The sequence below is a fragment of the Neophocaena asiaeorientalis genome, unplaced genomic scaffold (genome assembly GCF_003031525.2).
Source record: "Neophocaena asiaeorientalis asiaeorientalis breed wild unplaced genomic scaffold, Neophocaena_asiaeorientalis_V1.1 scaffold241, whole genome shotgun sequence".
NCBI classification, from domain to species: Eukaryota; Metazoa; Chordata; class Mammalia; order Artiodactyla; family Phocoenidae; genus Neophocaena; species Neophocaena asiaeorientalis.
The window spans coordinates 2,167,829-2,185,714 of record NW_020172287.1 but is presented as its reverse complement, the minus strand read 5'-3'; the positions used below and the strand labels follow the sequence as shown (position 1 = coordinate 2,185,714).

Below are 17,886 nucleotides of genomic sequence, written 5' to 3'. Positions count from 1 at the left end.
GAGGAGGGGGCTGGACACACACCCTCCAGAACTTCAAAGCTGCTGCCCTGGGGGTGTGAGATTTGCAGGGGGCTGGGCCAAGGGGGGCCCTGGTGGGGTGAGGCCCTACTACCTCCGGGCCTTTAATATGGTTATTCCTCTCCTATCTCAACTACCTGTGAACAGGCCCACCAGGCCCATTTCCTCCTTCTTCAGGGCTGGCGGGAGGGGCTGTAAACTCCCTGGAGAGGTGCTTCTGAGGCCCAGGCAGGCTGCCCTGTGTTCTGCCCTCCCTCTGAGTTGAGGGTAAAGGGCAGGGGCTGAGGGGCTGGGCCAGGGTTCATGGGGACATGCTGATCTTGGCGGGTGAGGGGGGCCAGCTGGGCTCTAGAGGGGGCTCCGGATAGATCCCACATCAGCAAAAGGCAGGAGCAGAGAGGCCCTGGGGAGCCCCCTCATCCCACTTCCTCTGGCACTAGAGGGAAACTGAGGCCCCGGGTGGGGCTTGCTCCTGGCCAGCAGAGAGTTGAGAGTTCTGCCTCCTCATTCACACAGGCTCTTGCTAGCTCCCCTCGCCCATTTACTGGGGCCTGTCCTGTGGATCTATGGGCCTCTTCTGGTGGGGTTCTGCCCCTCTCTGTCCTGGAGCCGTGGCGATGGGTAGTGGGAGCCTGGTGCCTCACCTGGTAGAGAGCTGAGACCAGGTAGGCAGAACCTACCTCTGCATCAGCTCCCAGGGAAGCTCCTTTCTTGTTTCTGGGTATCTGGGCTCTGCTCCCTTAGGAGGCCCGGCTCTGTCCCTGCTTCCTCTCTTGGCATCTCACCCTTGTGACCTTGTGGCTATGCCTCCACACCCTGCCCAACCTGTCTCCCCTACCCTTTCATCTGAGGAGCCCCTGGCACCTGGTTCCCAGCAGGTACCAATTAGGGCAACTCCTGCCCGTACCCTAACTTAGAGGTGCCGCACCATTTGTACTGTCTGTGCACTGTGGATGTGGCCCATAGGCAGCTCGAGTGGGGCACCTGTCACCCCCCACCTCCAGGGCTGAACCCCTGTGTGGAGTGTCTGACCTGGCTCTACTGCCTGGTGGGCTGTGAGGGCTTGCGGGTCCTCCCGGCTGGTGACTCACACCCGTGGGTGAGATTGGCCACCTGCACTCCAGTCTCGGACACTGTCCTGTGTGCTTAATCACTGTCTCCCTCTTTATAGAGTGTCTGCCTGCAGTCTGTCTGGACCCAGCCAACCCCTTGGGGCCCCATTTGGGAATTGCTGGTGGTCAGCTACAGTCCCGGAACAGTGGGTGACCTGGCCTGAAATAGGCCTGGTGGTGGCGGAGCAGTGAGTCCCGAGCCAACAAGGCCATGGGCTTGGGGTGGGACGTTGGTGTGCCAGCCCGGGAAGCTGATGCGTGATTTGGAGTGTGAAAGCAGGGGCTTTGGGGTCCAGAGCCCTGCGTCTGTCTCTAGTCCCTTAGCCTCACTGGGCCTCTTCTGGCTCTGTCTTCAGTAGCTTGGAGCCTCCAGCAAAGACCACTGTGGCCAGTAAAGTGGTGGGGTTGGTGTTCCCTGAGTCCTGTCTTGAGGGATGAAGCCATGTTTCCTTCTCTCCTCCCTCCCTCCCTTGATGGGTTCCCACTCCATCCATCAGGCAGCTCCCCACACTCTACCACAACTCTCTCCCAGTGCAGGGCTCTGTGTGAAGTGGACATTCTTGCCCACGATGGGTCTGCACAGCCCTGTCCAGGACCCCTGCCCAGCCAGCCATGACTCTCTGTTGGCAGAGGGTGGCCCTTCATTCCCTACTCTCAAGGACACCATGTGGCCCTGATGTCTAGCCACGGAGCCAGCTGAATTGGACTTCCCTCCCTCTGCTTTCAGCAGGCACGGGCCTCCCAATTACGAGGCTCCTGTCTGTTCCCAGCCCCCTCCCTTCCAGCATATGGCTCATGCAGGGTGGCTATGCTGGGCCCGACCTTTGAGTGGGTGGGGCTAGGCCTCCTCCCCTCAGCTCCAGCATCATCTCCCCCCGGCCCCCACCTGTCCTAGCCTGTCCCTCCACCCCTGCCTCCTCAGCTTTCTCCCTCCTTGTGGGTCTGGCTGGATATCAGGGCAGCGTTCAGAGGTGGTGGTAGTAGTGGGGAGAGGGGCATGGAAGGATGCAGAGAGAAGCAAGGACCCTGCTCCTGGCTTGGAGAGATGAAGGTGTGGCCTTGAGAAAGCCACTCCTTCACCCCCTGGCTCCTGCAGCCTAAGTTTTCAGAGGCCCACCCAGCTCTGCATACCCCAAATACCCTGGATGGATGGATGTAGGCAATAGCCATGTAGGGACAACGTGAGGCTTCTGCCAACAGAATGCCTCGTTTGTCCTTGAGGCTCTCCCTGTCTGCCTCGGAAAGATCCCCATCCCAAGGTTCTGAGCATGATGCCAGGATTTGGCCAACCATACATTGAGAGACTGCCGACCTCTGCCAAGACTTGCATTCCTGAGCTATGCCCTATGGTGGAGGGGAGGCCAGGGGTCCAGTGTCAGCTCTAGCCTCTGACCTGAGGATGGACAGAGGCAGGAGGGAGCCCCTGGGAGTTCTTGGGTTCATGCAGCAGCTCTCTGCCAGTGAGGGATGTCCCTCATGACCTCCCAACTGGATTCCAGCTGCATGAGCTGGACTTCTAAAGTGGCTTTTGCAGGAGGTAGATGGAGGCCAGGCTCAGAGAGAAGCGGCTGCCTGATTTCCAGGCTTCAGGCTGGTGAGCCTCAAATTGAGGGAACATGCCCGTCCTCCCAACCAGACTGGGCTCCTAGAATACCCCTGGTGGGCTGAGAAGGGGACCCCACACAGGGGCCATGTCCCCAAGCCCAGGGAGCATGGCCACGTAGCTGGTGCTCAAATGTCAACTGAATGAAGCATGTTGTGGATGTCTGGGGAAGTGGCTTTCAGCTGACTTGGTGGATGTCCTGCTGCACCACTGACTTGCATGGGGTCTCCCCCCTGGGGCTGCCATGGTCCCCTGCTCACTGCACTGTACATCCCCTGCAACAGGCAGGCCTCCTTTTCCCTTTCTCTGCACTTCCATTGGGGTCTTCTGCCCTGGTCTCTAGTCTACCCCGCCCCAGACTTCAAGACCACTGGCTGCTTCCTCCTTTCTTTGGAGTGGCCATCCTTCTTCCTTCCCCTGGAATTCTAGCTCTGGAGGCTATTGCAGAGGCCCCAGGAGTCTCTGAGCTAAGCATGCCCACCCCACCTCCCATCGTGGCCCCTCCCAGAGGGTCACAACCAATCCAGGCCCCATGCCTTGCTGACCCACCACCAAAAATCCAGCACAATCCACAGGTTTGTTTGGTTGTTTCTTCTTTTCGTTTTTGTTTTTTGTTTGTTTGTTTTTACTTTCCCCATAGTTTGAAACTCACAAGCTATGACTAAAATAATTTCTTTCATAGAAAGAAAAAGAAAACAACAATAACACATCTGTTTGTCTAGTTCCTATGTATGGTGGATATAGCAGCATTGGAAATAAAATTAAAACCAAAAATGCAAAATTCAAGGCAGAGGAAGGTCATATCCCTAGCGAGCCGTGCAGCTTGTCCTCCCCACCCCCCGCCCCAACTGTCTCTTCCCCCTGCCTGGAGGGTAGGGCCTCGGGGACAGGGGGCTGGGCAACATTTCACAGTGGCAGAGGCTGAGGAGGAGAGGTCTTGGCATGGCAGCACCTGGCAGGAAGCCCCTGTGGGCATTGGTTGAGAGGTCCATCAGTCTCGCTCATTCCCAGACAGGATGGATGAGTCAGACGTGAGCAGAGCCAAGTCAAGCGGCCAACCAGAGGCTCCACAACAGTGGCCAGTGGCGGGTAGGTCTGATGTACCATAGCCACAGCAGCAGGACCTGGGGGTCCATCCTGGCTATGAGGGGCTGGGAAGGAGACCAGTCCTCTGGGGTCTTTGGGTCCTCTGTCTGTAGCACCAGTGTGGGATCACCCCCCGACTCCCAATCTCCCAAACAACCCAACCCAAAGTGAGCCTCCAAGGCAGGGTATGGAGCTGAGTACGACCTGGACAGCAGTACAGGCCAGTGGCTCCCATCTTGCCTTCCGCTTACAAGGGGCTGTGAATGAGGGAGGTGGAGAGAGGTGCTAGGCCAAGAGGGAGGCAACAGCAAGACTGGAACAGCAGGCTTTGCTCCTCTTCTGTGGATGCGATGGGGTGCAAGTGGGAATGTGAAGACAGGGAGACAGGAGAGCCAGGCGCAGGAGTTTCTGTCAGCTGCAAAGTAGAAGGCACAGCAGACCAGGCTGAGTGGCACCTTGCTGGGGCCTGGGTGTCTGATGCCCAGCACAGGGCAGCCAGGACAGAGCCAGGCCTCGTGTTCTAGGCCCTTTCTCAGCCTACTGCCATCAGGCCCTGTCTCCTTCACCCAAGCCCAGGTGGTTCTTGCCGTTCTGCACAGCAAAGGCTCTCCCTGATAGGGTTCCTGGTTGAGAGCGTTGGCAGGTATCAGACTGAGGAAGGAGTGCCACAGGCCTCCAGGCACCTGAATCGTTGTAGGATGGGCCTCATACCTTAGTGGGAAGGGTAAGGGGACAAGATGCCCCCCACAGGTTCTCCACAGCTCATTCTGCCAGGAGATACTGCTCTACACGACGAGGTCAGGTGGAGGGAAACATGTGGTCTTCGGAGGAAGGTAATGGCAGGCTCCACACCTGTCAGGAAGAACTCCATCCCACTCATGAGCCTCGGAGCCCCTCCCCCAGAGAGGACCCCGCCACCCTCCAGGAGCCCCATCCCTCGAGTTTCACCCCAGGAAGGGCCCCACACCTGTCAGGAAGAACTCCATCCCACTCATGAGCCTCACCCCTGTCCTACCACGGAGGACCCCGCCACCCTCCAGGAGCTCCATCCCAGAGCCCCGCCCCATCCATGGAGGAGTCCCCCCCGCCGCCACCGGGAGGACCCCCAGCCCGGTGCGGCGCCCACTACTTGCAGGTGTGCACGTCGTAGATGCGTGCGCACTCCTGGCAGCTCACGTAGCAGCACCAGTGGAAAACGCAGTGGCACTTCTCCCTGCGCCGCTCGGTGCGCGCGTTGTGGCCGCGACCGCAGCACAGCAGGTCGCAGCCATCTATGCCGTGCGAGCTCACGTTGCAGGTGCGGTCGCGCGTGCCGAAGGATCCCGTCTCGGGGTTGGGCTCGCAGAAGTTGGGCGAGGCCTCGTAGTAGACCAGGTCGCGCTCTGTGGGCACCTTGAAGTAGGTGTAGCGTGGCCGCAGGGTCTCCACCCAGCCGCGCGACTCGCGGTGCTTCTCCACCACCATCTCCGAGGCGCTGTCATACTTGTCCTTGAGGAAGTCACCAATGGCACGGAAGTCGGGCTGCGACCACCAGCAGGTCTTCACCTCACAGCTGCCCGAGAGCCCATGGCACTTGCACTTGAGGTGCATGTGGCTGGCGATGGCCTGCAGGAGCGTGCAAGCAGGGGCGTCAGGGCAGGCCCTCAGTCTCCCCACCTCCCACGTAGGGTGGCTGTACTCCTTGCCTGTAGTCCCCCTCCACTCACCTGGCAAACCCAGTCCCCCCACCTGCTCCATAAAGCTCCGGGACTCCTGGGTGGAGCAGGTGCCCTCTTCCAGCACCACCCTTCCGTGTGGTGCTACAGGTTCTTGTGCCATGTGGCTCCCCTGGTAGACCCAAGATCCCTGGAGGGCAGGGCCTGGGAGACCCCCTCCTGGGCTGGGTCTACTTCTAGGCCATCTATGTTGAGTGAAGGAAAGAAGCGGCTGTAACATGTGATATGTAAGTGCCGGGGTGTAGGAGGGAAGTCGTTCATTGTGACTGGGGAAACCCAAGACCTCCGTCTAGAGGAGATGTACATGGGATGGGTGGCAAGGCTAGGGGCTGACCTGAGCACGGATAATGGTAGTGGCTTGAGCAGGGGACCTTCAGGGCCCAGGAAGCTGGTTTTATCAGATTGTAGGGGAGTTGCTGAGGATTGTATGTGTTTCTCCTGTGGGCATCCCAACGTCAGGTTGTCTTCCCTTCTCTCTTTGGGGGAAGGAGTGGGGCTGGGGGTGAAAGGTCCTGTGGCATAATCAGAACTAAGGCTGAACTGGCCACTAGCATGGGCACTGGCCACATGTGAGGTCCTGAGATGCGGCTGGTGGTCCAAATTGAGAAGTGCTGTTAAGTGCAAACCACATGCTGGGTCATACTAAGTCCCCAGACTTCGTAAAAGAAGAGGATGTAAAATATCTCATTCAAAATTTTAATATTGATTGCATTATTGCAATAACATGTTGGCTATATTGGGTTAAATAAAATTCATTATTAAAGCAAATTTCACCTGTTTCCTTTTAAAATGTGGCTACTAGAAATTGATAAATCTAAGGCTTCATGTGGGCTCTGTGTCCAGATGCTGCCTCTACCCTGTCCCCCTCTGCCTGCTCTTTCTTCAACCCTTCCCTCTCATACTGGCACTTTTTTAGGAGCATCTGTAAATTACATTCCCCCACCGCAGTCCAGTTCTGTCTAATCTCCATTCTCTTCTCTTTTGTGACCAAGCTTTTCCAGAGAGGAGCTGCCACTTCCCATCTCTGCCTCCTCAGTCTCTTGTTTTAGTTCTACTCTTGATCAAAGTTATATATGCACATACTTTGAAAGGTCCAAGAGTTCCTAAGACCTATTAAGAAAAACAGGAGTTTTGCCCCCACACTCTCATTCACAGCACTTTCCTGACCACTTGAGGCAGCACCTTGTACCTCTACACCTCTGATAAGATGCTTGTCTTGCTACTTCTTGATTTTTCAGTGTTTGGCATTGTCTATGGACCTCTCACCATGGAGGTCCCATGGGACCTCACTCCACAACTCTGATGCACACTTTTCCCAGCCCCCTGCCTACACTAAAATCTGTAGCATAATTCCAGTTAGATCAAAATTTAGTGCTGACAGTATTGGGGCTGTGGTAAATGTCATACTTAGTTGAGCCACGTGCCATGATAGCTTTTCCTTTTCTACAAAACGTTTTGTTGTTGCTGGTTTTTTTGTTTGTTTGTTTGTTTTGTTTTGTTTTTGCGGTATGCGGGCCTCTCACCATTGTGGCCTCTCCCGTTGCGGAGCACAGGCTCCGGACTCGCAGGCCCAGTGGCCATGGCCCATGGGCGCAGCCGCTCCGCGGCACGTGGGATCCTCCCGGACTGGGGCACAAACCCGTGTCCCCTGCATCGGCAGGCGGACTCCCAACCACTGCGCCACCAGGGAAGCCCCGTGTTGTTGCTGTTTTTAATGTACTCATCACAGGTTCAGTCTCACTAACTCCTTTCGTTGTCTATAAATATTCTCTTCAAGACTTTCAAACACACCAGCTGATCTATGGATTTCATCTTCTTGGAGACATCTTTTTCAAAGGCCTTCTGGTAAATTTTGTGAAACGTGCATGTCTGAAAACAAATCTTTTCTACTTAAAGTTGAAAAGATGATTTAGCTGGGTATAAAAGTCTTGGCTTAAAATATTTCCCCCTCTCAGGATTCTGAAAGCATTACTCTATTTTATTCTAGCTTTCACTGTTGTTCTTAGAAATTCTGATGACATTTTGATTCCTGATCCTTTGCATGAAACCAAAGCGTTTTCTGGGAAGCTTGGAAGGCTTTTCTGTGTCATAGGCTGTGGATTTCACAGCAAATTTTGATGTGGGTCTTCCCCTTTCTTGTGCTAATCACTTATGGGGCCTGTTTTGTCTGAACTTCTGCTCTTCAGCCCTGGGAACCTTCTTGTCTTATTTCTTTACCAAATTCCTCATCTTCATGTTCATCATTGTCTTTCTTGGACAGATCCTCCATATTTTCTATTCTTTCCTATTTTCCATCTCCTTGTCTTTTTTTCTCTACTTTGTGGGAAGCGAGTCTCAACTATCTTCCAACCTTTCTGCTGAGAGTTTTGTTTTTGCTGTCCTATTTTTAATCTCTAAGAGCTTCTTTTTTCCCCTGAATGTTCTTTTAAATTAACATCCTGTTCCAATTTTATGGATTCAGTGTTTTATCTCTCTGGGGATACTGATGGTTTTTTGAAGTTTTCATCCCTTTATAATGTCTCTTTCCCATAAGTCTGGGTTTCTTTTTTCTTTATTTTGGTCTTTACCTTTGTGGTTGCTGGAGGCCTTCCTCAGATGTTCAGTGATCCTTGGCTGCCTGCTCATATTTGAAAGTGGGGCGCCAAAAATCTTATTGGAACCTCCTGTACATGGGAGGGACTCATCTACTTGGGCCCTCACTGTAGAGTGATCTGGCCACGTTGCTTTTGGGGGAACCCCCACCTCAAAATCTTCAAGTTTCTTCTCTTGGGATGGTCTGATTCTCAGGGGAGAATCTTCCATTTTCCTGCCTAGAGCATAATCAAGCTTCACTGTGGCACTAGGACATTAGGAAGACAAATGTGTATGTAGCCAGACTACTTTCACTTGGGCAGCCTCACCCTCAGCAGTCCAGACACCTTCTGCTTTACCCTTTTTAGGGAATAAGCCTCCAGACTTCGGCCATGGTGATGGAGGGGTGCTGTCTGGATGCAAGATGTTGGATAGAAGAGCTGGTACATTAAAAAGTGCTTTTAAAATAGACTTTAAAATGAAAATGCAGCTCAGCATACACACTTTTTCCCCAGACCAGCAAATGACCAGTCTTTCTGTTTCCAGCCCCATATCTATCTCAACTTCTCAAGATATCTGATACTAGAAATTCCTTGGTTGATTCTCAGAGTTCTCTACTGGCTTAAGATTCAGCTTTCTTGAGTGTACTAAGATAGTGAGTATTCATCTATCTGATTTTTGCTTTCAAAATTTTGTTGCCATTGTCACCTTTTCTGTTTTCCATGTTCTCAATAGTCTATTTATGTATCTTAAAATTAATTCATTGTCATTTTAGTGCAGTTCTAGGAGAATGCAGAGGAAAATATTTGTATTTTGTTTGTCATCTTTAACTGGAAACTCCCATTCATTCTTCAGGTCTACAATTTCTATGGGATTCTTTCCCAAATCTTACATTTTAGCTTTGTGAACATAAGTAAGCATATTTTTTCTCATAATCTATGTCTAATGATTCCAGTATTTGAGTCTTGTTTCTGTTTTTTTTCGTTGTTGTTGTTGTTTTGTTTTGTTTTGCTGACTATCACTCATTTAACAGGTTATCTTTGATTATGTGTTGAACATTGTGTTTGAAAAGTTGTTTGTAGTAAAAAATTTCAGCCTAGCATAAGGTTATCATCCTCCAAAGAGGATTTATCTGCTTTCTCCAGGTACATGGGGATACCAGCAATTTGGGATCACCTTAATCCATTCAGTCTAGAGATTTTACTAGCCTGTACATGTGCATAAGGGCTTGTCTACTTCTGATTTTCCTTTACTCCTCGGGATCCCAGCCTAAACCAAGGAGTTTTTTTCCTAGACATAGCACCTTTGGTGGGCCCCTTTTAGCTCTGTGAGGCTGCTGGAAATGCAGCTCAGCATATGCACTTTTTTCCCAGACCAGCAAATGATCCCTGGACAAAAGCTGCCCCAGGCACCAGGTTCAGAGTCTTGTCTTCTCCTGGACTTTGGACTGCTAATTCCTCACTATATGGTTAGTTATTTGACACCTAACAATTATTTTATGGAAGTGCAATATACATGCAAAAGTTTACATATCATAAGCATGGAATATGACAAAATTTCATGAATTACCAGCCTCAGGACACCAGCTCCTCAGGAACTCCCACCATGCTCTGTTCCAGTTGTTATACTCTCCCCTCTCCAGGGCATATATTCTAACAGCATCTCCTTGATGACTAATGATATTGATCACCTTTTCACATATTTATTGGACATTTCTAGATTTTCTTCTGTGAAGTGGCTTTCCATTTTTCAGCCAACTTTTCTATTGGGTTATTAGTCTTTTTGTTCTTTTTATACTATAACTTTCATATACTTGTTGTGTGTATATATTGTGAACGTCTCCTTCTGTGTGGATCGTCTTTTCAGTTTCACGGCGGTGCCTTTTTATAAATTTTAATATAGTCCACATTATTACATTTTTCTTTCATCGTGAGTGCTTCTTTGGCCTGTTTAGGAAATCTTTGCCTACTCCAAGGTCACAGAGATGTTCTTCTATGTTTTCTTCTAAAACATTCTTTGTTTTATCTTTCCCATTTGGAAATGGGAAATTGATTTTTTATATGATGTGAGGTAGGGGTCAAGACTAATTTTTTTCCACATTGTTATCCAATTGACTGAGCACCACTTATTGAAAAGACCACTTCCCCCTCTGCAGCACTATCTTCCCTGTGATAAATCAGGTAACTTATACAGGTGAGTATTCTATGCTTTTAAAGGGTACTTTTTACACTTCATCCTACATTTGTACCTGTCTTTAGCCGGAAGATTAATGGGAGTCACCTAGTTCCCTGTTGCCAGAAGTTAAGTGTTCACTCTTCAGCTCTCTGCAGTGCCCTGGTTCCACTGGCCAAGGCCAGGGCCAACTCTGACGAACACTTTTCAGTCCCTACACGTATCACTTCCTATCAGCAGTGCCCCACTGAACCTCTGACTAGGTTCACTAAGCCCCCTTTTCAGAAGGGCTCACAAAGCCCTGTACAGCTTGGTCTCTGCCAGCCTTTCCATCCCCCAAATCTTTTTCTTCCTCTGTTCTCCATATTCTACCTGGACTAACTCACATGCATTCTTTCACCTCTGAGCTACCCAGAGGCTCTCCTGGTTTCCCTTCACCTAGATAACTGCCAATTATTCTGCTTGGCTCCACTCACCACCTCTGCGAGAAGTCTTTTTTGAGAATCCAGCCCGGGTCTGACCTCTCCACTATGTCCAGATCACCTTGTGTGCGTGCATTTCTTCATCGTAGAACTTACCACACTGTGGTGTAGCAGCCTGGCTGTCTCCCTCCCTGGATGTGCAGGAGCTCCTGCAGGGCGGGCCTTTCTCCCATCCCTCCTTCCTTGTGACCCCAGCTGCACAGGTGGACGGGCCATACTGTGGGAATGCCCTAGACCTCGTGGAGCAACTGGACAGCCCTGTGTTTCAGACACCGCTGGGCAGGAGGTGAGCAGACCCCCAGCCTGGCCACCATATACATACATCCCTCCCACAGCCCACCACCCTGCCTACACCATGCCATACTCCTCAAGGGACCAGGGCACATACCCTGCTCAGAAATTTTCTATTTCCCAGGGACCCTCAGGGGTGTGGTCTCAGGGCTCTCGGGTCCACAACCCAGGATGGGGGCGGGGGCCGCGGGCGTACCTGGCGCCCAGCCTCATTGTTGTGGCGGTTCATGGCGGAGCGAGCGTCTGGTCGGTTCTCCCGCGCGTCTGCGAACTCCCGGGACACCATCCCTCCGAACTCGATGTCCTCACTGCAGCCGCCCCACTTCCAGCCCTCACCGGGCGAGCCCTGGTGGCGGCTGCTGCAGCCGCAGATGGCAGCGGAGCCCTCGGCGCACGAGCGTGTCACAGCGAAGGCTACGCCGGCGGAAGCGATGGCGTGCACAAAGGCGGCCTCCCGGGTGGCTGCGGAAAGAGGCGACGTGGTTGGCAGGACCCGGCAGGGCTGAGGTGGTGGGACTGGCGTGGGGGCGTGGCTGCCTCTTCCCGGGCTGGGTCCTGGGTACTCACAGTGGGCGTGGGGTGCTAGACTCGCAGCACGGTAACCGCGGTACAGTAATGGGAGTCGGGGAGGCAGGGCTGCGGTGGGACAGGAGCGCGCGTAGCCGAGGGAGGACCCAAGGAGGAGGGAGAGCTTCCCCAAAGAAAGTATACGGAGGGCTAAGGAGCCCAAGCCAAGATGCTGGACATAACTTGTCATGGAGAACAGCAATGACGGCTGAAATCAGAAAGTCAGGTCATAACCAGTGCTGGTGAGGATGTGGAGAAATCAGAACGCTGTACACTGCTGGCTGGAAGGAAACTGGTGCTGCCCCTTGGAAATGGATTTGGCAGCTTGTTGAAAACATACACCTACCCTATGACCTGGTCATTCACCTCTGAGGTATTTACCCTGGAGGAAACCTGTGTCCCTGCAAAGACCAGGAAGCAAATGTCACTGCAGCGTTATTTGTAATAGCCCCAAACTGGCAGCTCCAAAATGTCCATCAACAGGTGAATGGATGAAAAATTGTGGCATAAAATAAATAAGTCGTGGGTATGTGATGTACAGATGGTGACTAGAGTTAATAATATTGTATATTAGAAAGTTAAGAGCGTAGATCTTAAAAGTTCTCATCATAAGAAAATATCTTGTAACTGTGTGGGGTAATAGATGTTAAACTAAACTTATTGTTGTGATCGTTTCACAATATATACAAACATTGAATCATTATGCTGTACACCTAAACTAATATAATGTTATATGTCAATTATATTTCAATTAAAAATTGTGGCACATCCATGAAATGGAATTCTATTTAGCATACCAGGAAAGAGCATGGATGAATCTCAAAGCAATCATGCGGATTGATTAAAAGGCATACAAAAAGGGTCCTTCTAGTGTCCCACCAACCCTTGGTGGAGCCCCCGTGCCCAGATGTCCTGGTTGGAGGCTTCCCACAGCCCTGCCCAGGGCATGGCTCCTGGTCCACATGCTGCCCACTTGTGCCTCTTTTTCTGCCTGCACACCCTTCCCCTCTTCCACTCCAGACACCAGGTACTGAGAGGCCCAGATGAAGGGCTGCCTCTTCTGGAACCTTCCGAAGATCAGTGCCTCCATTGGCACCTCGCCTCCTGCTGGCCCCATGTGCTTGGGTCTGGAACTGAATGCCTGCCAGGAACCTCATCCAGGCTGTCTCTGACCCGGTATTGGAGCTGCCGCCTGCATGCAGCCTTCTCTTTCTGCACATGGAGAAAATGAGTCAGGGGATGTGGCGTTGGTTTTCAGAATGCCAGTGGGTGATGGCTGGAGCTTGGGAAGGAAAAGCCGGTGGGGCCAAACTGGGTGAGACAGGCATGTGAGGGAGTCAAGGGAGGCCTGCCTTGGCGAGGCCAGCTGCAGGGGGTCGCTGGGTGTGGGAGGCCTAGCCTGACCCTGGTAGACAGAAGCCTAAAGGAGCTGGTCTCAAAGGACAGGCAGGAAATCGACAGAGGAAAAGCAGGGGGCAGGGGTATTCTGCATGGGGAGGCCCATAAGGGCAGGGCCTCAGGTGGGGAGGGGTTGGGCTGGCAGGACCAGAGGGAAGTACAGGGCATGCGGGGGACAGCCTGGAATTTGCAGAGGCTGGACTTCCAGCCAGGCTTCCCCAGACGGGATGAATGAATGCATCATGCCTCCTGAGTGTGTGTAAACATTTCTTCAAGGGCGCCAAGCCACGATCCACTCCAGGTGGAGGACAAGGGCCTGGGGGTGCCCTGGGTCCCGTGTGAGCTGATAGGACTCACTCCTGGACTCGCCATTCCACATGTGTGTGTGGGAGTAGCTGCTGTTTGCCAAGCCCTGCTGGAGAAACATCAGGGAGCAAGAGGCCCTCGTGGAGCTTACCTGCTGATTAGCAGGAATTTTAAAATCCTAGGCTAAAATGAATGCTATGGGCTGTGGAGTGAACAGGAGAGATGTAGGAACAGGACGAACTAGGACCTTCTGTGCCAGACAAGGGGTGTGTGCCCTGCTGTGTCCCTGGGCTCCTCGTGGGCAGATGCCCCACTGCAGGCCTGGACACTGCTAGGGCTCCAAATGGCTACAGGAGAGTTATCAAAGGGGGCTGCTGTCTCCTCACCCCACATCAGTGCCCTGGAGGCATTTTTCCTGGCAGGGGGAGGGACAGGTGGGTTTCACCCTGGGGAGTGAGTAGAAGTTTTGTGTTGCTCCCCACACTTCCTCCAGCTGCGTGGTCTCGCCTGCTCCCAGGTTTGCATCTGAGCACGTGTGTCCCGAAGCTCAGGTGGCAGGGGCAGGAAAATGGTAAGATAGAGTTCCAGCCAGCAATGTGCACACACTCATCCACACATCTTCATACACATCCACACACACCTGCCACTGAAAAGAGCACATTCACTCCTATACCAAGAACACACAGTGTGAGATGTGTCTGAGGAAGTGCCCTCTGCACGAGCCTCCCGATAGCTGTCAGGCCCCACCCTGCTTTTGGTGACTCTTTCTGTGGATTTGCCAACAGTTCTGGATGGTCCTCTGCAGGCCCCGGCCAACCTGTGTACCCCCCATGTTTTGCCCAGAGCAGGCCTGGACTCTTGCTGCTTTCTGGAAACTCCCAGGTGGTAAGCACCCAGCCACAAACCCAGAAAGGGACTCCCCATTTCTTCTCTGTCAGCCTCCCACTGACAGCTTGGTTGGGGACTGCCCAAGTCTGAAGGCTGCTCTGGCCTCCCGAAATGGCCCTGACCCATCCTGCCTCTCCTGGCTCTTCACCATGAGTCCAGCCCGCAGTATCTCCCAGTTGCACCAGAAGGGGTTCCTAGTTGGGACAGGCACCTCCAGCTTCCAGCTTCCCCCACCCATCCACACACACGTAACACACACACACACACACACACACACACACTCTCTCTCTCTCTCTCTCACTCTCTCCCCAATATATGTATACACACACACACACACACACACACGCTCTCTCTCTCTCTCTCACTCTCTCCCCAATATATGTATACACACACACACACACACACACACGCTCTCTCTCTCTCTCTCACTCTCTCCCCAATATATGTATACACACACACACACACACACACACGCTCTCTCTCTCTCTCTCACTCTCTCCCCAATATATGTATACACACACACACACACACACACACGCTCTCTCTCTCTCTCTCACTCTCTCCCCAATATATGTATACACACACACACACACACACACACGCTCTCTCTCTCTCTCTCACTCTCTCCCCAATATATGTATACACACACACACACACACACACACGCTCTCTCTCTCTCTCTCACTCTCTCCCCAATATATGTATACACACACACACACACACACACACGCTCTCTCTCTCTCTCTCACTCTCTCCCCAATATATGTATACACACACACACACACACACACACGCTCTCTCTCTCTCTCTCACTCTCTCCCCAATATATGTATACACACACACACACACACACACACGCTCTCTCTCTCTCTCTCACTCTCTCCCCAATATATGTATACACACACACACACACACACACACGCTCTCTCTCTCTCTCTCACTCTCTCCCCAATATATGTATACACACACACACACACACACACACGCTCTCTCTCTCTCTCTCACTCTCTCCCCAATATATGTATACACACACACACACACACACACACGCTCTCTCTCTCTCTCTCACTCTCTCCCCAATATATGTATACACACACACACACACACACACACGCTCTCTCTCTCTCTCTCACTCTCTCCCCAATATATGTATACACACACACACACACACACACACGCTCTCTCTCTCTCTCTCACTCTCTCCCCAATATATGTATACACACACACACACACACACACACGCTCTCTCTCTCTCTCTCACTCTCTCCCCAATATATGTATACACACACACACACACACACACACGCTCTCTCTCTCTCTCTCACTCTCTCCCCAATATATGTATACACACACACACACACACACACACGCTCTCTCTCTCTCTCTCACTCTCTCACCAATATATGTATGCACACACATCCACAGACACACACGTAGGCACACACTCTTACACAGGTATGCACGCACATGCCCATACACACACTCACACATACTGTAGGAGGAGCGTTTTGTCCAGTGCCCATCTGGCTCTGCCCAGCCCTTCTCCAGTTCTTGCCACTGTGTCCTTGCTTGGCTCACACACAGGCTGACTCTGCCCCACCTCCTGCCCTCTCAGCCCCGTCCACCACTCCCTGGCCTCCAGCCACACTCAGCCCTCGTCCTTCCCTTGGGTTCTTTCCAACTGCTTCTCTGCTCATGTGCATCTGTCATGTCCCCATCCCTGCTCTTTGAGGCACAGACCAGGGTCCTGACCCTGCAGTCTGGGTTCGGTCCACACCTGGCCCTGGAGCCCTCGGGCTCCCCAGGTGCTTCAGGAGCACCCTCTTACATCCGTTCTGCCTGAAAGCTCCCTGAGCTGGGGGCTGTGTCCTGTTCACCTTTTGTTTCTAACCTGGAGTCCCAGCCCATCCCACAGATGGTTGTTGGGGAGTGAGAGCCTGGTCAGAGGAGAGGGCACGGGCCCTGGGCTGGGGCAGGGAGTCCAGGAGGGTCTGAGCCCACCTGGGCAGGACTACCCCATGGGACCTGGCTCTCTGCCCCTCTCTACTCAGCTTGTCCTTGAATGAATTCAAGACAGCTCCCCTCACTGCTCCTTTTCCCAAATGTCAGCCAGGCAGCTGCCTCCTCAGGACACTTGAAGCCCCTGCCCCGTTTTCCTTTTATAATACAACTGATTAGTTACAGACCAGCCTAGAGCTACCTTCTGCTGACTCAAAGCACCATGAACAAACAACTGCATGGACACAGACCCTGTTCCTTCTCGTCCCTCCACTCAGAAGAACCCCTGCCCTTATTCTGTCTTTTCAAGGACTCAGGTTGTCCCCCACCTCCAACTCCTTAGAGGGTGGGCTCAGATCCTGATTCTCACCCTTCCAGGGCCCTGGTGTGGTATCTGCCCTCCTGCCCAGGCAATGACCCTGGGTTAGGGGCTGTGAGCTGGTGGCCTGGGGGTTCCTTACCACCCCTCCCAGGGCAGGGTAGAGCCAGTATGTCCTGGGCATTCCTGGAACCCACTGCACACAAGCTGGCGCCTCCTCCACGGCATCGTCTCTGGTGGCCCTTCTCAAGGCTCAGATTCTCCAAGCCTTGAATATGCTCCCCCAACTCCCTCTGACTCTGCCCCCTGAGGGCCCAGGGCTAGCTCCTATAGGAGGATCCTGCCTCTGTCTCTGCCTCTGCTCTGCCCCCTCCTCTAGCCCCTCCTTACCTCCCCTTCTCCAGCTTCTGAGATAAGGGGAGAGAAAGCAGGCCTGGGGCTTTGCTCTGCCCTGAACGGGGCTCGGGGGCTCGGAGATCTCTGCTTATCGAGCTCAGGTAAACAGTCCAGGGCTGCCAGACACACTTGAGGGGAAGGGTGTGCGGGGGTTGGGAGGGGTGTTCCCCCTTGAACTTGGAGGAAAAAGAACTCATTCCTGCCCTGCTCTGTCACCAACTAGCTGTGTGACCCTGCACACTTCTCTTTCCTTTGGGGGCCTCAATTTCCGCTTCCGCTAAATGAAAAGAGGGCCTCCTCACAAATAAAGCCCCGAGGGCCAAGGACACCCTGGAGCCGGCCTTTAAATTGCTCATGAGGAAAAGAAGCCTTTACGAAGACCATGAGCCAGAAAAACTTGAGGTGGTCCATTCTGGCAAAGAAAGTCCCCTTTCAAATGGAAGACACAGGTCTTTAAGTAGTTCCCCCGAGATACAGATCAATCACAAAGGGAAAAACTGAAACTCTGCATTGGAGAAATCTGACAGACCCCGCCTTACCAGAGAAATAGGGGTTGCGGTCACCAGCAATGGGACAGAAGATGGATGGATGCCACGTGCCTCCTAAGACGAGGCCCCCACCAGGACATTCCACCTCCTTTGAGACATTCTAACCAAAGAATCGTAACTTGCATCTAATTATCAGGAAACGTTGAACAAACCAAACCCAAAGGCCTAACCAAGCTCCTCCCAGTCTCAAGGGCATGAAGGGCAGGGCTGGTCTGGGCTTAGGGACTTGGGATGGGACCCTGGACAGATAAGGGACATTGGTGGAAAACTGGGTGAAATCTGGGTAAAGTCTGGAGTTTAGTTAGTAGTGATGGATCTTAGTTTTGATGGATCTAGCTGGGTTTGTGTGATGTCAGCACTGGGGAGGCCTAGGAAGAGATCTGGACTCCTGCAGTATTTCTGTAAGTATACAACTA

The 17,886-nt window shown here is 52.5% G+C and overlaps 1 protein-coding gene across 1 annotated transcript in view; it reads right to left on the bottom strand.

Moving 5' to 3' along the window:
• Positions 1-4,944: 4,944 nt before the first annotated feature.
• The window catches only part of WNT3A (Wnt family member 3A), a 47,922-nt gene continuing 34,980 nt past the window's right edge, over positions 4,945-17,886 (bottom strand). Inside the window, exons 3-4 of the mRNA XM_024765307.1 lie at positions 11,247-11,512; positions 4,945-5,424 (exon numbers count right to left, since the gene is read on the bottom strand). Coding sequence (XP_024621075.1) covers positions 4,945-5,424; positions 11,247-11,512 — 746 coding nt within the window. The remainder of the gene's footprint in view (positions 5,425-11,246; positions 11,513-17,886) is intronic.